This window comes from Antedon mediterranea, chromosome 9 (assembly GCF_964355755.1).
Source record: "Antedon mediterranea chromosome 9, ecAntMedi1.1, whole genome shotgun sequence".
In the NCBI taxonomy this organism is placed as follows: Eukaryota; Metazoa; Echinodermata; class Crinoidea; order Comatulida; family Antedonidae; genus Antedon; species Antedon mediterranea.
Window position 1 is genome coordinate 709,996 of NC_092678.1, and position 19,767 is coordinate 729,762.

The 19,767-nt window shown below is 36.4% G+C and overlaps 2 protein-coding genes across 2 annotated transcripts in view; one reads left to right on the forward strand and one right to left on the reverse strand.

Annotated features, from left to right (window-relative positions):
* LOC140059251 (laminin subunit beta-1-like) overlaps positions 1 to 7,825 on the reverse strand; it is a 38,125-nt gene extending 30,300 nt beyond the window's left edge. The window contains exons 1-4 of the mRNA XM_072105117.1: positions 7,641 to 7,825; positions 6,711 to 6,795; positions 2,122 to 2,669; positions 399 to 680 (exon numbers count right to left, since the gene is read on the reverse strand). Of these exons, the coding sequence (XP_071961218.1) occupies positions 399 to 680; positions 2,122 to 2,669; positions 6,711 to 6,744 (864 nt within the window). The 5' untranslated portion in view covers positions 6,745 to 6,795; positions 7,641 to 7,825. The remainder of the gene's footprint in view (positions 1 to 398; positions 681 to 2,121; positions 2,670 to 6,710; positions 6,796 to 7,640) is intronic.
* Positions 7,826 to 9,559: 1,734 nt separating this feature from the next.
* LOC140058421 (mannose-1-phosphate guanyltransferase beta-A-like) lies at positions 9,560 to 14,384 on the forward strand. Its single transcript, XM_072104022.1, has 10 exons — positions 9,560 to 9,642; positions 10,069 to 10,220; positions 10,322 to 10,402; positions 10,622 to 10,670; positions 11,088 to 11,230; positions 11,337 to 11,495; positions 11,637 to 11,715; positions 11,864 to 11,991; positions 12,278 to 12,460; positions 12,822 to 14,384. The coding sequence occupies exons 2-10, from the start codon at positions 10,092 to 10,094 to the stop codon at positions 12,951 to 12,953; spliced, it is 1,083 nt and encodes a 360-aa protein (XP_071960123.1). The 5' UTR covers positions 9,560 to 9,642; positions 10,069 to 10,091; the 3' UTR covers positions 12,954 to 14,384.
* Positions 14,385 to 19,767: the final 5,383 nt, after the last annotated feature.

Sequence of the window (19,767 nt, forward strand, 5' to 3'; positions counted from 1 at the left end):
ACAGTAAACACAATGAATATTGAATTAATTCTATAGAAGTGGCCTCCTCAAAGTAGATAAGTATTTATACAGTATTTAGTTACCATGTCAAAATGTATTTAGCAAGTTTTTTTGGGGTAATCATACCAAGTAGAGATTGATGGGGTGCCCAACCGCCAGGCTCCCATCTAATTTCACAAATTGTAACAAAAGATAGCACATTAAATTAAGTTTACCACTTCATTTCACTATTTTTTAGGCCCTTATTTCAAAATCCTGGTTCTGCCTGGTTTTACATTGAATAAAACTAAAAACTTACTGCAGTAAGTTTTTAACTTACTGCAGTAGAAAATGTTGTAACTGCATTAGAATCATTTTGACATGATCTCTTATAAATTGTTCAATAAAAGAGCACTCACCGTATTTCGATCTAATCGTATACCTTCAACATCGCCATCTATCGGAATACATTCCTCAGCATGTCCATAACAGTGACAGCTCCCTCTCACAACCATATCATACACCGCATAATAATATTTCTCCTTGATTTCTTCTCTCGTGTCTAGTAGGACGTCACCGAGCGTGTGCAGACGAGTGAAGTTGACTCGTAAATTGGTGATCTTGATGAGGTTTTGAACTTCATCGGAGTAAGGATCTCGGATTTGGCTCTGGATGTGCGGTGGTAGAACTCGGAAGATAACCTACAGTACAAAGATAATAAAAATACATTCATCTGAGTTTTTTATGTCATGTTTTTTATCAAATATTATGGGTCTGTTTCTGCTATTGAAAAAATAACTGGTTTATAAACCATGTAAATTACCCTCAATTTCTTGGCCGCAGAAACAGGAAAAATGTCAATAATAATAATATTTATAATGATTTATAAACTCAATCAAAAATAAATTTATTGTACTGATTGGTATAAGAGGTACTTAAGTTTTAATGCTAAAATTAAGTTGATCTATTGTACTGCATCCACAGAGTAAGAATACAAGAGCACTTGTTGTAAGATCAAGTTTCTTTTGTTTGTTTTTGATACTTAAATTAAATCTAATATTTCGTAAGATCGACCATTGTTTGGTTTAATTAAATAATGATAGAAATGATGTAATTTCATTAGCTAATTGCTCTTTCATGCTACAGTGCTGTATACTTATTTAATTGATGATAAAACATACATTAGTATACCTTTGTTTTCTTACCGTATATTTCGGTGCATAAGTCGCACTTTTGACACGCAAATTTGACCTCTAAATTAAGGGTGCGTCTTATACACCGAACATAAATGCCTCACCACACAGATTGTACATAGGCCTATCGTCACCTCGTTTGCTAGGCCTTAGTAGGCTAGGGCTAGGCCTAGCTACAGTATACTAACATAACGGCAACCTGCTTCTGCCTAGTTTTCAAGGCATTTTAGCATGATGTTATACTAAATATGATGAAAAGATTTGTTCATTATGGAGCTGTTTTAGGCGCTCCGATAAAATTTCATTTGTAAACGTTTATGTATGATTGGAATAGTATTTATAGTTATACGCACGATCGCCGACCGCCGTACCCCCAGCGCAAGCCCTTCTTGGCGGCCACATGGTGTACGGTATTCGACTAGTATATTCTCAAGGTGATTATAGCATGGACCTAGCGTACACACTTCTCGGATACATAGATACTAATCGAATACGATTGTCCGTGAAAACGTGCGCCCTCTCGAAATGATCGAGCGAGGCTAGCGCAGACACGTACGTGTTGCACACACGGTCATGCACTCGATGTTGTTGCGGGTGCGAAACTCATGAATAACAAGTTAGAAAGAACTTGTTGAGGCTGGGCGCGGCCGAGCCTAGGTAAGAAAAAACCTAAATAAAGGACGCCGTTGTAGATATAAAAAAATATATTATTACAATAATATTGATTACAATTTAAAAAAACATTGTTTTGATGAAATATAAGGTGCGTCTTATACATCGACGATATAAAAAATACCGATATTTTACTCTCAGTTAGGGGGTGCGTCTTATACACAGGTGCGACTTATACACCGGATTATACGGTAGATCATTTTACACCATAATTGAAATATCTGCTGACGATGTTTTATGTTAGAAAATGTAAAAAATTATAGAAGAAAATGTGTACCTCTCCATCAGTTGAAGGTTCAACATTTGAGTATCTCTGTTCGCAAACGACATCCGTGATTCGTCTAAGGGGCGCTTTCTTAACTCCTGGAAACATCGTCTCACAATCATACGCAAAATAACGATACGTGTTCCAAGTTTGCCCAAAATCACTCGATCTTTCGACTATCATTGCAGCTGGCCTAAATGTCTTGAAAGTCATAACAAAATGAGTGAAGTGAAACATGGCCTCTAAATCTAACCGGATCGAAACATCGTGAACGCCGTTAACAGACTGCCACCAACGATTTTTACGATCAATATCAAACGACGTCACTATATTTTCAACCATGTGACTATTTTCGTTATCAATTTTCCTCCACGGATCTCTGGAGTCGCAATAAAAGCACTTTTTCTCGTCTTGTAAGTGACTAACGATGCAATAAGGTACCGGCCCGTCTGAACCGCATGTTGAAGTTGCCGTCAGCTGATTTTCTCGGCCAATCAAAAGATCACCTGTTGCTGGGTGACAGCTTTCCCCTTCACAACTTTGGCTTCGAACAGCTAAAGCTATAAAACACAAAAAAAGGACAAAAACATTATTTATTGCAGACCACATTTGTTGTATCAAAATGATGACCAGTGATACTAAGATCATGCTGTACAATCCATGACATTGTATACAGTACTTATTTTCCACAACATAAATTACACTTTAAAATAATCAAAGAGTTTTGAACATTTTAGCTAAAAGTTTTTATTGGAGTTTTGTACTATCTTTTGTTTCCAACTTTTAGTTCTGTTTTTGTTTATTTTCATGAATTTACAATTTAAATAATTAACTGTAATAAATTGAATTTTCCACTTCTAAATTTATAGCCAGTTAATGATTTAACTGTAATTAATAAGTTTTCCCTTTTGAACCCAGTGAATCCTTTTGTTGTGATTTACTATAGTATGTACAGTATAAGGGCCTGTTTCTATAGAGCAGAGAATACGGTTTTGAATACCGTTCTTTTCAAGAACCGTTTTTTCTTGCCAGCAGAAATGGGTCCCCACAAAAAACCACAAAAAAGAACCGATCTTAAAAACGGTTTCAAAAACCCCAATTGATTGCGGTCTCGATCGCAAAGAACCGTTCTGAAACCGGTTTCCGCGAAGCAATTTTTAGCTGCAACACAATCGCGGTCTCAATTTGACCCCAAAAACTGAACTCTGCAGTCTGCTGCACTGGGATGATTGCGGTCAACTCGCAGTCAAACTCGCGCGATAGGACCTAGGCCTAAGTCATTTTTATTTCTCTAGATAGTGAGTATTTTATTTAACTAAAAAATGTTGACCGATGCCATTACGAGGTTCGTAAAAAATATGTGAAGGAAAGAAGATGAGGGAACTTGTCGGGAGTCGGAAGAAAGACTCACGTATTATAGGCCTAGGCTACATGTTTTTAAGAAAATTGTAAAGCGTGTGAAAAATAGACGAGTTCAACTTGACAATATCAGAGGGTGCGACGTACCTATACTTTAACCAAGGACCACAATAACGTTTCAGGTAATAATTCTCCCTTCTGATGAAATGGATGCTATTTCTTGGGGATCGCGCTATGCGAAAAAAAGTAAACATGACCTCGATCAAATCGCGCTTCCGCCTAATGAACTGCATTGTGGTGTATATAATGACGTCATTCATAACGAACGCACATGGACGGAACCGGTTTTATTGGAGTAAAAATTGAGCTGCAACGCGATCTTTATTTATAAACAACAGCCGAAACCGGTTTCCAAAAAACCGTTCTTTTTTTATTTTTCAATAGAAACAGGCCCTTAGGCAATCCATGCAATCTGATCCAGCTAATATGTTCACCATATTTTCCCTTGACCTGACACAAGGGGAGGTCAAGGGGAGGTCAAACCCAATCACCAGCAAAGAATTCAGTTGGTATTATTAATTATATAACAGATCAATATTAAAAGTTGTATTCAGGTCAAGGGTCAAGTTTAATCAGTTATTTTAGGAGTACTATCATGAAAAAATAAGGACATCATTCTAATGTAAAACAGTACAGATTGCATTCCACAACCTCAAATACAGTAAATGTATAAGGACATCATTCTAATGTAAAACAGTACAGATTGCATTCCACAACCTCAAATACAGTAAATGTAGAAGGACATCATTCTAATGTAAAACAGTACAAATTGCATTCCACAACCTCAAATACAGTAAATGTATAAGTTTCAGAAATTCTAAAAAGTTGTTTTTTGTTTATAACTTTCTAAAATTCTGTATTTTTCTTGGCTCAATTGTTTGAAACCCATTTTTTGTTTTGTTTATCATGCTAGCTGGGCTGCATCCTTGTAAACAAAATGATGATGATGTAGAGAATGGTGAGTCAGTGTCTATGAATTTGTGGTGAAGTCAACCTCTGTTAGAATCGCCATAAATCTTACAACTAGCAAACATTCATGTAAAGTAATCTACTACATAGCTGTACTAATTTGCTGGGTTTATTCAAGGTTAACAATTTCATTGGCAAACATTTGCTAAAAATCTTTTAGCAGAATGAGCATTCTTACTATGCAAGAAAAGTTGGCACTGTATGCTAAAGATCCTTAAAGTTTGCTAGAAAACCAGCAAACATGAGTTACTTTAAAATGTTCAACTAGAAATTTTAGAGTCTAGCATACTGCTAGTTGACTACCTACAGTAAGTAGGTTGAATTTTGATTTCTACTTAAAGCCACATACGAAATACACATACGAAATACACATACGAAATACACATACGAAATACACATACGAAATACACATACGAAATACACATACGAAATACACATTACGAACTACACATACGAAATAAAGTAAAGTTTGTAGACATTCTAGCTTGTAAAGTTTGTAGACATTCTAGCTTGTAAAGTTAGTAGACATTCTAGCTTGTAAAGTTAGTAGACATTCTAGCTTGTAAAGTTTGTAGACATTCTAGCTTGTAAAGTTTGTAGACATTCTAGCTTGTAAAGTTAGTAGACATTCTAGCTTGTAAAGTTAGTAGACATTCTAGCTTGTAAAGTTTGTAGACATTCTAGCTTGTAAAGTTTGACAATATACGTTGAGGAAATTATCAAATTTGTTATTAAAGGAAACAAAAACTTATACATCATTGATTTTGAATACAATATTACAGCAGCATCTTTCCTGAATTACCTTTTCTTTTTAGAACCGGTAAAATAATTTCCAAGTATTACTTCTTTTTTTTTCAGCACAAATTTTAATTTTTTGTCCAATAAATAACATTTTTGATATCTTTTTATTGTTGTTTTATTGTTTTAACCATGGAGGAAAATTTTATTTTTTCCTCCATGTTTTAACTAAGTGAATGATTGACCCGGTCCCTGGTGCCTTACCCTCCCTTTTAGTACTTTAGGGCCTGTTTGTAGGTGTTGAAAATACCAGCTTATTCCCGATTTCCGTTCGCGTGACCCAATTAACTTTTGCCTCAGGCTACAAAAAATTCGAGGCAAAATGTTCACCAAATTTGCAGGTTATTTCAGCGATAATCCAATTATACTCGGCCTTCGAGGATAATAAATCTCCGATAGAGGCGTTGTGTCAAATTTTGACAAACGTTCGCTGCCTAGGCCCGTCATTTCTCCTACGAAGCTCTTCCATACACGCTTCGAAAGCGATCGTCAGCTGGTGCTGTCCTTGTTGGTGTAGACCGCTTAGTAGGCCTAGCTGGTCGGTGGTGTTTCGTGTAACATTGGGCTCAAATTCTTCGTCAAGGAGTAGAATAATGGTCGTCAGGAGAAGGCATATTTCGGCAGGATTATCGGCGTTAAGAGGCATAAGGTTTGTCGCAAGGATAAGCAGTGTAAAAGGTAGCAAGTAATTGTTATTGTAAAGAAAGATCGCGAGTAAAAAATATACAACACGAGACTAGCGCGCGAAAATGGGGTCGTAGGTTGTAAAGACAACTGACCTTAAAACGTAATTTTCAGTTTGTGATTCGTCGATTAAGCATTTAAGCGGTTAAATATTTCAAGTACGAACGACGCTCAATTTATAACCCGAGGCATGGGTGAAATTAAGCGCTTATTTTAACCACCGTACGAACACGACCTTAGTGTACGTACTGTAGTTATTAAGATTCTGCTTGAGGCCTAAATGGTCTATGCTCAGCACCAAGTTAGTAAGTGACCTATTTTATAATCATGAAGTGACAACAAGCTGAGAAAGGTTTGTGACATTCCAGAAGGATGAGCTACCAGTCATCAAATTTATATTATTTCAAGCTGAGGTCAGGGGTCATATCAAGTGTGCCAGTTTATACAGTAATAAGAGATTCAAAATAATAAATTTAACAGTAAACACAACATTTTTATTATTAAATTTGGTGTAAATTGCAAAATTAAAAAGTGCAAAATAATAGTATTATAATATTGTAATATTATTACAGTTAAACTGTCTCTTTTTTAAACATAATGCTATTATTTCAAATAGCATTTCTTTCTTCAAGAAAGAAATGCTATTTATTTATACTGTACAGGCTTTTTAAATTCATATGCACATACAGTATATTTGTTTATAAATTATTTATTTTTAAAAGTTTACTTACCTTGCAAAAGTACAATCCCTAAAATATAAATCATTTTGAATCCAAAGTTGAAAACTTAGAAATCCAAAGACATGTATTCCAGGATCTGTAAACAAATATATTAAATTTATTTGCCAATTACAACTAACATTTTGTAAACCTTATTATAATTGTTCATACATGTTAAAATGTTGCAGGAGGTCAAGTTGGGTCAAGCTTTCTTGCACACAGACATATATTGTCAAACCGTTTCTGTTTTCAGCAAGTTGTTTATTAGGCCACAAATTTTATCAAATAACGAAATTTGATAAAAATAACATTGCAACATTAAAGATATTTTTAAGACCAAAATTGTGTAGTGGAGTTTGACATCACAAATATGAATTGAAGAAATCATGACCAAATCAATATAGCTAATAAAAAGCATTATTTATTTTAAATATTTATTTATAATTCTAAAGTTAACAACAAAAGTGAAACAGTTAATAAGAAAAAACATGAAAAAAACACAGAAAAGTACATACAAACGTTTATTTCCACCTTAAATAATTCACATTCAATAACATAAACAATAATGTACACAAAAAAATAAGTATGTTTGAAAAAGTGACAGATCTACTTTGATTGCATGAATTAATTTTGCCTCAAAAGTTTACTTATTTAACTTTTTATGTTAACTTTCCTGGACTTTATGAGTTCTGGAAGAAGGAGGAACTTACATGTATCCTTAAATTCTTATTTAAACAATCTGATCTCACGTTTCTAACAAAATAAGCTTACCACCTAGGCCTACCTAGGCTAATTTGTGATCACTGCACCTCTTTCTGGGAACAGACAGTAGCTGAACTTCAATAACTTTTTCTGAGCAGACGACATGCACACCGAACTTACTGCCTACTCAACTGTCACAAAGTTTTATCTTAAATTAATTACTATTCATTCATTGGTTACCTTTATTTCCGGAAAACTATATTTTCCAAGTTGCAAAGTATCGGAAACAACAGAAATAAAGTTCTTTTTTTCCCAGATACAACTGCAAAACTTAGCCTCGAATTTCCGACGACCACAAGCAACGGACCATGCAACTTCACCCGGGTGCAATCATCCAGAAATCAGTGGCATACAACAAGGGGCCAATTATGTTCTTTCTTTAACACCGGAAATGGGTTTTAAGAAATATTATAGGGGGCGCTATTACTGTTTTTTTAAATGACAGATAATTTGAATTCTGCAATAATACTATAGAGGGCGCTGATGCTCTTTTTTTAAATGTCAGGGGATTGTTTCTGCTGTGCTGTACGCAACATTAATTATAGAAGGCGCTATTAATGTTTTTTTTAATGTCAGGGGAATTTGCAATATTTATTATACTGTACTGTATATCAATGAAAGAAAAACTATTATAAAACGCTCTTAATTTATCATAGACTTCAATATATAAATAAATATTAACATTTTCTATTGAGGAAGAAATAGAATGGAAAAATGAAATTACACATAAGTTATTTATTTGGTACCTGGATTTAACTAATTAATTAATTTTTTTTTTAAATTAGTCAATCAAAATTGTCTTATTTGACAGTGTGGTGAACTCTATGGGTTAATCAAACAGAATATTTGGAATTCATTACAATGACGTCATCAGTATGTACTTAATATTTTGACAGATTGACAGCAGGCGCGCGTACTTAAAGATAATTATAACAACGTGTATTAGAGGACGATGTTTCATCCCCCGTCTGCAGAGGTATATTTGGATAGCCGTTTTGGTACCTGGAAATGCACAATAACAATATAAAATATAACAATTAATGAATTACATAGAGAAAAATATAAAGTCAAAAAACAGCCCCTATCCTACACCACCCCATTAAAATCGATACATACAGAGATCATTACTTTACACAAATGAATACAAAACAAAATATAGTAAAAGTGTATTAAATATAATCACCTGACTAAACACAGGTTATTACGAAACCCACCAACCCCCTCCCCTCCCCTTTTCAATTTACTTAATGTAGCAATGTAGATAATTAATAGGCACCACTAGCTCTTTTTTAGATATGTAATAAGTGAAGGTTTTAAGGTTTTTTATTCATGTATGTTTTTAATTGTATGGTACGATATCTAATTTTATTAAGATGTTTCTATTTTTATAGCAATTTTAACTAATTTTTAGTCATTTGTAATACATTTCATTTCAGTCCTTGACTGTCGTTTTGTAATATATTTTTATATACCGAATAAATAAAATAAATAACATAGTTATTGAGTCATGGAATTCAGTGAATCATTTCGAAATTCCATGCTCTTTTTAGGTATCTTTTACAAAAACTATCCAAAATATTTTCACACTCTTTATCAATTAAATTATCTGAGTATCCCAAAATATATTATTTTCATGGGAAGTATAAAAAGTATCAAACATATCTTGCTGCCATTTCTATACATTTCCACATATAAATTAAATAATTCCTGATTATGTATATTATTTAAAGCTGGACAATTACGGATGAAATGATGGATGTCTTCGTACCGCATAATTTACATTTTTTATTATTATCAATATTCCAATTTGCAGTTCTATCATTCAAAGGTAGAGTCTATTTGAACGAACTTTAAATTTTAATGCAGCACCTTCAAAATTAGTTTTATCAAATAAGTAGTTTTCAAGTCCTAGTTTTGATTTTAATGTTTCATAGATGTGGAGACTTGATATTTTTTGTAATTCAATTCTCCATTCATCTATCATTATCTATATATAAATTATAGATTTAAGTTTTCTTAAATTTTCTTAATATGGAACGCGGAAGATGGTTTAATTTGGATGGGTGGTCACGGGTCAATGGTTATCATGTGGTAACTATTGTGTTTAGTTTTTGTTGACACACTGAAATTGTGTAATTACACAGTGTGTACGTGGCGGATTTACCTGGTTTTGCAACTGCTGGTAGGTTATTTTGACATATTTTGCACGATTCTTTATATCCCGAGTTAGTTGTATATGCTTGCTGATTATTTGTGGTAGTTTTAATCTTGTAAAGTATATTTTTTAATGATACACGTACGCTAGGCCTGCAGCGAAACATTTCGCCAGGGGAGCAGATGCGTTCTGCTCGCTGGATGTCGTTGTAGCCTTGTAGGGCTAGGCTGTATGTGTGAATCGTAGCCTAGCATTTGCCCGTTTAATAATTGTTTAAATTAATGTATTTATGTCTGTAGAGTTAGCGAATAGGTACACAAAGGCAACATTTAAAAAACAATATATTAAAACAGTGAGAGGGGTTTGGTTGGGGTAGTGTGTTTGTTCCCTTTAAATAGGGGCCTGCTAGTACTGACCCTGCAATAACAAATAATATATCTTTTTTTTCTTCAGATTGTTACACCTGATCAGACGCAATGAAAGCTTTAATTCTAGTTGGCGGTTTCGGGACAAGATTACGGCCACTGACCCTTAGTTGTCCGAAACCACTTGTTGAATTTTGCAACAAGCCAATGTTGGTCCATCAAATTGAAGCACTAGCCAAAGTAAGTGGTCATTTGGTCATTTTTTATTTGCTGATTAGATAGTATATAATCTAGGAATACAGAATAAAGTTTTCTCAAACAAATTGTGTTTTTTTCTGCAGGTTGGCGTTAAAGAAATCGTGCTAGCCGTTAGTTATCGCGCTGAAATGCTGGAACAAGAATTGAAAAAACAAGAAGAATTAGTAGGTGTTCGGTTTTTAAATAAACATATATACAACGATAGCTTTTGTTTCAAAGGGGTATCTTATTTACTGTAATAACAATGTTTTGTTAATTGCCTCATGAATAAAAATATATGATACTGATAAAATACTAAAGAATATTATTATTTTTGTCTTAAAAGCAGGCCTATTATTTATCTTTGATTTGTCACTAAACTGTTTTATTATTTTTATTTTCAGCTTGATATAAAGATAACAACATCTCACGAAAAGGAACCACTAGGAACAGGTGTGGTAATTTGGTGTATTGGCGTCATATCATGTGGTAATACCACTACTATGTCTATACACCAACTTTTACATTTTGATTTCTGCTACATTTTACTTTTGTTGCTGTAAATCTATTCTTATTTCATATTTCCTTTTAAATTTAATGCTGCTTTTGGTATCTTTAGTTTGCCTCTTAAAAACATTGATACACTATAATAACAACAAACATATAATATAATGTATACACTATCAAAGTTTATGTGACAATGTAATGTGCCCATATATGGACATGGTGATGTCATATCACTACCATATTTGGGCACATCACTACCATATTTAGGCACATCACTACCATATTTGGGCATATCACTAGCCATATTTTGGCAGACAGAGCATGAAAATTGGAAACTAAATGCATAATTTGTTTTGTTCACAGCTGGCCCTCTAGCCTTAGCAAGACAGATCTTAGAATCGGACGGCGAACCATTTTTCGTTTTAAATAGCGATATTAGTTGTGTATTCCCATTTCAACAAATGTTAGAATTTCATAAGAAACATGGAAAAGAAGGAACGATTGTGGTACGTTTTTAAATTCAAATCTGTTAAAAGTTTTCAAATTGCATGTTACAGAAAATCGGAATGGTTTTTGATTTAAAAAAACACCCAAAAAAATGTTTTCTTGTAGGTAACAAAGGTGGAAGAGCCGTCCAAATATGGTGTTGTAGTTTATGATTCAACAAATGGTAAAATCGAAAGTTTTGTTGAAAAACCTCAAGTTTTTGTCTCAAACAGAATCAACGCTGGAATGTACATTTTCAGTCCAGCCATCTTGGAAAGAATACAGGTACATAATAATTGTTAGTGGTACTGTGGTAAAGTGCTTGCCCTTCAAATCCAAAGTCCTGGGTTCAACCAATATATAAAATATAGTAAACTGATATTTAATGTATTAACCATATGAATTTGTATTGTTATCTTTATACAGTTAAAACCCACATCAATTGAAAAAGAAATTTTTCCAGCGATGGCAGCAGATTCTCAACTTTATGCATTTGAATTAGAAGGTATGTTGTGTCAAAGTAAAGGTATACGACTAACTAAATCATGGACAAATTCTCTGTGACTATCAACCTAGTGATAGCTTTTGATCCCAAACACTGACCAGTAAAACGATTTTGATTGGGTACCTTAACTATTATATATCTATTTCAGGTTACTGGATGGATGTGGGACAACCCAAGGACTTCCTCATCGGCATGTGTATGTACCTGAATCACAAAAAACAGATGTCTCCAGATGAACTTTACCAAGGTGACGGGGTCGTTGGAAACGTACTAGTTGTAAGTTTTCATTTACTTAATTTTGGTAGACATACCGTTGATAGAAACAAAAGATGTCTAAACAAATAATGTTACAATTAGTAAACAGCATTGGAGTGTAATTGCATGAAACGTGTGACAGACAGACAGTAACATAATATAAGGCTCTGTCTACACTATCCAACTAGTTTGACAAAAGTGTGATATGCTTAAATATGGTAGTGATATGACATCATCATGTTTTTTTGTCACATAAAGTTTGATAGTGTAGACAGAGCTTTAATGAATGTTGATGTTGTTTTTGTAGGATCCCACAGCCAAGATAGGCAAGAATTGTCGTATAGGACCAAATGTTGTAATAGGACCAGGTGTTAGCATAGAGGATGGGGCCTGCATCAAGAGAAGCACAGTACTTAAGGGCACAATAATCAAATCACATTCTTGGATTGAGTCGTCAATTATAGGCTGGAAATGTACAGTGGGTCAATGGGTAAGTACGATTTAACTGGTCATTGTCCATCTAAAATGTACAGTGGGTCAATGGGTGAGTACGATTTAACTGGTCATTGTCCATCTAAAATGTACAGTGGGTCAATGGGTGAGTACTAGCTGGTCATTTTCCATCTAAAATGTACAGTGGGTCAATGGGTGAGTACAAACTGGTCATTGTCCATCTAAAATGTACAGTGGGTCAATGGGTGAGTACGGACTGGTCATTGTCCATCTAAAATGTACAGTGGGTCAATGGGTGAGTACGGACTGGTCATTGTCCATAAACAATTGCCTATTGTGTACTATAACCTCCAAACACAGTGTTCAATAAATATTGATTTTATTTTTTTTATACGTAGGTAAGAATGGAGAATGTATCAGTATTAGGAGAAGACGTCATCGTTAAAGATGAACTCTACATTAACGGTGGAAGAATTTTGCCGCACAAGTCAATCGGTGCTTCCGTTACTGAGCCAGCTATTATCATGTAAGGATGGAACATTCTAGCACTAAGGTCACTACCACACTAAGTCTATGCTTCCAATACCAAGTCCGCAATCAACCAAATCTAAACTAAATCCACTATAAAGCTTTTTCTAAAGGAGTTGAATGAATAAACATATACTTCTGTATTGACTCGAGTATAGGCCCACCTCTAATTTTCAGCCAGGCCATTACATATTGATCTCGGGAATAAGCCCACATACGTAGAAGCTCTACACTAGTTTTATTTTTGTATAATATTGAATGAATTTTGTGTTACAGTATATTAAAATAAAATAAAAGGTGGTTAAATTTACTTTCTTTTAAAAAGAAAACTACACAGTAAAAAGAACTAGAATATGTAAAGCTCTGTCTACACTATCAAATTAGAAACTACACAGTAAAAAAAACTAGAATATGTAAAGCTCTGTCTACACTATCAAATTAGAAACTACACAGTAAAAAGAACTAGTTAGAATATGTAAAGCTCTGTCTACACTATCAAATTAGAAACTACACAGTAAAAAGAACTAGAATATGTAAAGCTCTGTCTACACTATCAAATTAGAAACTACACAGTAAAAAGAACTAGAATATGTAAAGCTCTGTCTACACTATCAAATTAGTTTGAAAAAAAATGTGATATGCCAAAATATGGTAGTGGTATTCACAAATATGATAGTGATGTGACATCATTATGTCTATGGGAATCTAAATATTATTCAGTATCTGAATTACCGATAGTTTGATGTGATAACACTTTCCAAAAATGAGGACCAGAATTTGTGTTATTTGTACTGTAATGTATTACAAACATATTGTTTATGCTTTAATTTGCTTAATTTGTTTAATAATGCTGTATTTTATTGTTAACCGTTTTTGATGTTGTATTGTTTTATGTTTCAAACCTGTTAGTGGCGGTATTTATCGCTGTTGGTTTTGATTGAATAAAATAAAAATAAAAAATAAAATAAAATAATTAGTTATCCGCAGCTTGGAGGATAACTCCTTGTGCTTGTCATGTTTCTTTCTTTTTTTTACGATTTTTATTTGTATCACCTCTTCCAATGAATATTTATACCACATTTTATATAAGACACCCATGGTATCCATTTTATAATACAAACAACACATATGCAAGTATAGTACATTTTACTTCATTAAATATGGACAGATGACAATGACAATTTAATTTAGCAAAATGCCAATATGGTTGAGCATCATTTACCTATTATTATTATTATATTTGTGTGCATATTTTAAGTATAATTAATTTTTAGTAATATCAATCATGGGGTTGGGTTGCTATGACAATTGTGTAAATCATTTATTTTAGATTTAAATTTGGACAAATGTATATATTATTATTCGACATAAATTAGGTCCTATTAAAGCCCGGGAATATTTCTCAATACTTAATTCTTTATATGTTTGTTTGTCTGTAAAACAGAGGCTGATATTTAAGTAACGGCGTCCTTTCGTTTCACGACGCACCACGCGACTGGAAGCTGTCGAGTCAAAAAGTTATTCTACGCACGGTCATGACAATGAACAAAATGAGAGTTAAGCTTGGTTTCCACTAGGACGCAATGTAAGGACGTAAGCGCAATGCAAGCGAGTTGACCAATGACAATCAACTGTTCAAATAATCTTGATTGTGATTGGTCAGATTACTTGCGTTGCGCTTACGTCATTGCGTAAGAAAAAAATCACTAATCATAGCTGCGTAGTCACGTGGTGCATGGAGAAAACGAAAAGACGCTAATGTTCTAAAAATTAATACTAAGATATTAATTAATTGGTTTTATGTATGAAAACCAAACATAAGTGTATCGAAAACGATAATATTTGGTCAATACAAAAATGAATAAATCATAATATATTAGACATTTATGTTCGTGTATTTTGTATACTAAAGTGACATTACATGTCAAACAAGATGTACCACGTAGTATCAAAAGAAGAAGAAAAATATCAAAAAGAAAATGCGAAAAACTGGATTACCACAAGCAAGCGCAGCAAAGCCACAAACTGGATTACCACAAGCAAGCGCAGCAAAGCCACAAACTGGATTACCACAAGCAAGCGCAGCAAAGCCACAAACTGGATTATCACAAGCAAGCGCAGCAAAGCCACAAACTGGATTACCACAAGCAAGCGCAGCAAAGCCACAAACTGGATTACCACAAGCAAGCGCAGCAAAGCCACAAACTGGATTACCACAAGCAAGCGCAGCAAAGCCACAAACTGGATTACCACAAGCAAGCGCAGCAAAGCCACAAACTGGATTACCACAAGCAAGCGCAGCAAAGCCACAAACTGGATTACCACAAGCAAGCGCAGCAAAGCCACAAACTGGATTACCACAAGCAAGCGCAGCAAAGCCACAAACTGGATTATCACAAGCAAGCGCAGCAAAGCCACAAACTGGATTACCACAAGCAAGCGCAGCAAAGCCACAAACTGGATTACCACAAGCAAGCGCAGCAAAGCCACAAACTGGATTACCACAAGCAAGCGCAGCAAAGCCACAAACTGGATTATCACAAGCAAGCGCTGCAAAGCCACAAACTGGATTACCACAAGCAAGCGCAGCAAAGCCACAAACTGGATTACCACAAGCAAGCGCAGCAAAGCCACAAACTGGATTATCACAAGCAAGCGCTGCAAAGCCACAAACTGGATTACCACAAGCAAGCGCAGCAAAGCCACAAACTGGATTACCACAAGCATGCGCAGCAAAGCCACAAACTGGATTATCACAAGCAAGCGCTGCAAAGCCACAAACTGGATTACCACAAGCAAGCGCAGCAAAGCCACAAACTGGATTACCACAAGCAAGCGCAGCAAAGCCACAAACTGGATTATCACAAGCAAGCGCAGCAAAGCCACAAACTGGATTACCACAAAGCAAGCGCAGCAAAGCCACAAACTGGTTTATCACAAGCAAGCGCTGCAAAGCCACAAACTGGATTACCACAAAGCAAGCGCAGCAAAGCCACAAACTGGATTATCACAAGCAAGCGCAGCAAAGCCACAAACTGGATTACCACAAGCAAGCGCAGCAAAGCCACAAACTGGATTACCACAAGCAAGCGCAGCAAAGCCACAAACTGGATTACCACAAGCAAGCGCAGCAAAGCCACAAACTGGATTACCACAAGCAAGCGCTGCAAAGCCACAAACTGGATTATCACAAGCAAGCGCAGCAAAGCCACAAACTGGATTACCACAAGCAAGCGCTGCAAAGCCACAAACTGGATTACCACAAGCAAGCGCAGCAAAGCCACAAACTAGATTATCACAAGCAAGCGCAGCAAAGCCACAAACTGGATTATTACAAGCAAGCGCTGCAAAGCCACAAACTGGATTATCACAAGCAAGCGCTGCAAAGCCACAAACTGGATTACCACAAGCAAGCGCAGCAAAGCCACAAACTGGATTACCACAAGCAAGCGCAGCAAAGCCACAAACTGGATTACCACAAGCAAGCGCAGCAAAGCCACAAACTGGATTATTACAAGCAAGCGCTGCAAAGCCACAAACTGGATTACCACAAGCAGGCGCAGCAAAGCCACAAACTGGATTATCACAAGCAAGCGCAGCAAAGCCACAAACTGGATTATCACAAGCAAGCGCTGCAAAGCCACAAACTGGATTACCACAAGCAAGCGCAGCAAAGCCGGCCACAAACTGGATTACCACAAGCAAGCGCAGCAAAGCCACAAACTGGATTACCACAAGCAAGCGCAGCAAAGCCACAAACTGGATTACCACAAGCAAGCGCAGCAAAGCCACAAACTGGATTATCACAAGCAAGCGCTGCAAAGCCACAAACTGGATTACCACAAGCAAGCGCAGCAAAGCCACAAACTGGATTACCACAAGCATGCGCAGCAAAGCCACAAACTGGATTATCACAAGCAAGCGCTGCAAAGCCACAAACTGGATTACCACAAGCAAGCGCAGCAAAGCCACAAACTGGATTACCACAAGCAAGCGCAGCAAAGCCACAAACTGGATTATCACAAGCAAGCGCTGCAAAGCCACAAACTGGATTACCACAAAGCAAGCGCAGCAAAGCCACAAACTGGTTTATCACAAGCAAGCGCTGCAAAGCCACAAACTGGATTACCACAAAGCAAGCGCAGCAAAGCCACAAACTGGATTATCACAAGCAAGCGCAGCAAAGCCACAAACTGGATTACCACAAGCAAGCGCAGCAAAGCCACAAACTGGATTACCACAAGCAAGCGCAGCAAAGCCACAAACTGGATTACCACAAGCAAGCGCAGCAAAGCCACAAACTGGATTACCACAAGCAAGCGCAGCAAAGCCACAAACTGGATTACCACAAGCAAGCGCTGCAAAGCCACAAACTGGATTATCACAAGCAAGCGCTGCAAAGCCACAAACTGGATTACCACAAGCAAGCGCTGCAAAGCCACAAACTGGATTACCACAAGCAAGCGCAGCAAAGCCACAAACTAGATTATCACAAGCAAGCGCAGCAAAGCCACAAACTGGATTATTACAAGCAAGCGCTGCAAAGCCACAAACTGGATTATCACAAGCAAGCGCTGCAAAGCCACAAACTGGATTACCACAAGCAAGCGCAGCAAAGCCACAAACTGGATTACCACAAGCAAGCGCAGCAAAGCCACAAACTGGATTACCACAAGCAAGCGCAGCAAAGCCACAAACTGGATTATCACAAGCAAGCGCTGCAAAGCCACAAACTGGATTACCACAAGCAAGCGCAGCAAAGCCACAAACTGGATTATCACAAGCAAGCGCAGCAAAGCCACAAACTGGATTATCACAAGCAAGCGCTGCAAAGCCACAAACTGGATTACCACAAGCAAGCGCAGCAAAGCCACAAACTGGATTACCACAAGCAAGCGCAGCAAAGCCACAAACTGGATTACCACAAGCAAGCGCAGCAAAGCCACAAACTGGATTACCACAAGCAAGCGCAGCAAAGCCACAAACTGGATTACCACAAGCAAGCGCAGCAAAGCCACAAACTGGATTACCACAAGCAAGCGCTGCAAAGCCACAAACTGGATTATCACAAGCAAGCGCTGCAAAGCCACAAACTGGATTACCACAAGCAAGCGCTGCAAAGCCACAAACTGGATTACCACAAGCAAGCGCAGCAAAGCCACAAACTAGATTATCACAAGCAAGCGCAGCAAAGCCACAAACTGGATTATTACAAGCAAGCGCTGCAAAGCCACAAACTGGATTATCACAAGCAAGCGCTGCAAAGCCACAAACTGGATTACCACAAGCAAGCGCAGCAAAGCCACAAACTGGATTACCACAAGCAAGCGCAGCAAAGCCACAAACTGGATTACCACAAGCAAGCGCAGCAAAGCCACAAACTGGATTATCACAAGCAAGCGCTGCAAAGCCACAAACTGGATTACCACAAGCAAGCGCAGCAAAGCCACAAACTGGATTATCACAAGCAAGCGCAGCAAAGCCACAAACTGGATTATCACAAGCAAGCGCTGCAAAGCCACAAACTGGATTACCACAAGCAAGCGCAGCAAAGCCACAAACTGGATTACCACAAGCAAGCGCAGCAAAGCCACAAACTGGATTACCACAAGCAAGCGCAGCAAAGCCACAAACTGGATTATCACAAGCAAGCGCTGCAAAGCCAAAAATAAAAAGCTTTGCTTGCTTATGTTCGCATTTTATTGTTTCTTCCTTTGATATACTTTAGTTATGAATTTTGTGTGAAAAATAAAGAATACTCAAAAAGAACATAGATAAACCATGGACCTAAATATCGATCGAAAATCGGAGGAAAGAAAAGAATCACGATGTAGTCTGGTACGCAATGTACACAACAAGAAGATGATGATGAAAAGCGATCACTGACGTATAAAATACAGACGATAAAACTGATAAATATCACCTCCTCCTTCCCCAAATTGTAGGTGATTTACGAGGCATACAATTTTGATTTTTATATATAAAAATAGAGATCACAATTAATTAACTAGCTAACAAACTAGCTTTGACAAATTTGTATTACGTTAAATAGAGGAAACGTATAACAGGACCTAAACACGATCGCACCACAACAAAACAGAAAAAAATCTTAATGTAGTCTATTACGCAATGTACACAAGAAGATTATGATGATCACTGAGTGACGTATGATATACAGAAAAACACGTTACACATTTAGCTTAGCATTTGAAATTGAATGACAAATCGTAAACATTCGTTTCTGAAGTAGCATATTAATAAATATTATCCAAAATCACTGATAAACAAAAAAAAATAACAAGTAAACTAGGCCTACTTACCTCACACGGACGCACTTCAACGGACTACTGCTACTCAGCTAACTGCTATGACTCACTGTTCGCTTCAATTCCCGTACCTGTATGCTAATTGCACGTCACATGGTATTTATGCAAATCAGATAACAATTAGCCGGGCTTTTTAATCGTACACAATCACAACAATAGGTCTGTGACAATCGATCTTTCAACAAGTTGTGTTTATGCGTGTGTTCTATTCTGTTTATTGCCGACCGTTTTTGTTTTGTTTCTCCCCTTATCTAGATCTCTAAAATACACAAAATTTCGATAATAATGAATAATGTGATCTGACTACAGTTCGAAACGCGTAAATTATTATCGTCACTATTATATTTTATAGATAAAATCAGGTCACCATCAGATAACGCAATAATTCCGCATGAATATATTGTTATTAGCCAATAATAGTGGCATTATGAAATCCTATTTTACACGTCATTGCTATCACTGTCGTAACAGATAAAAAACGAAGTTTTGA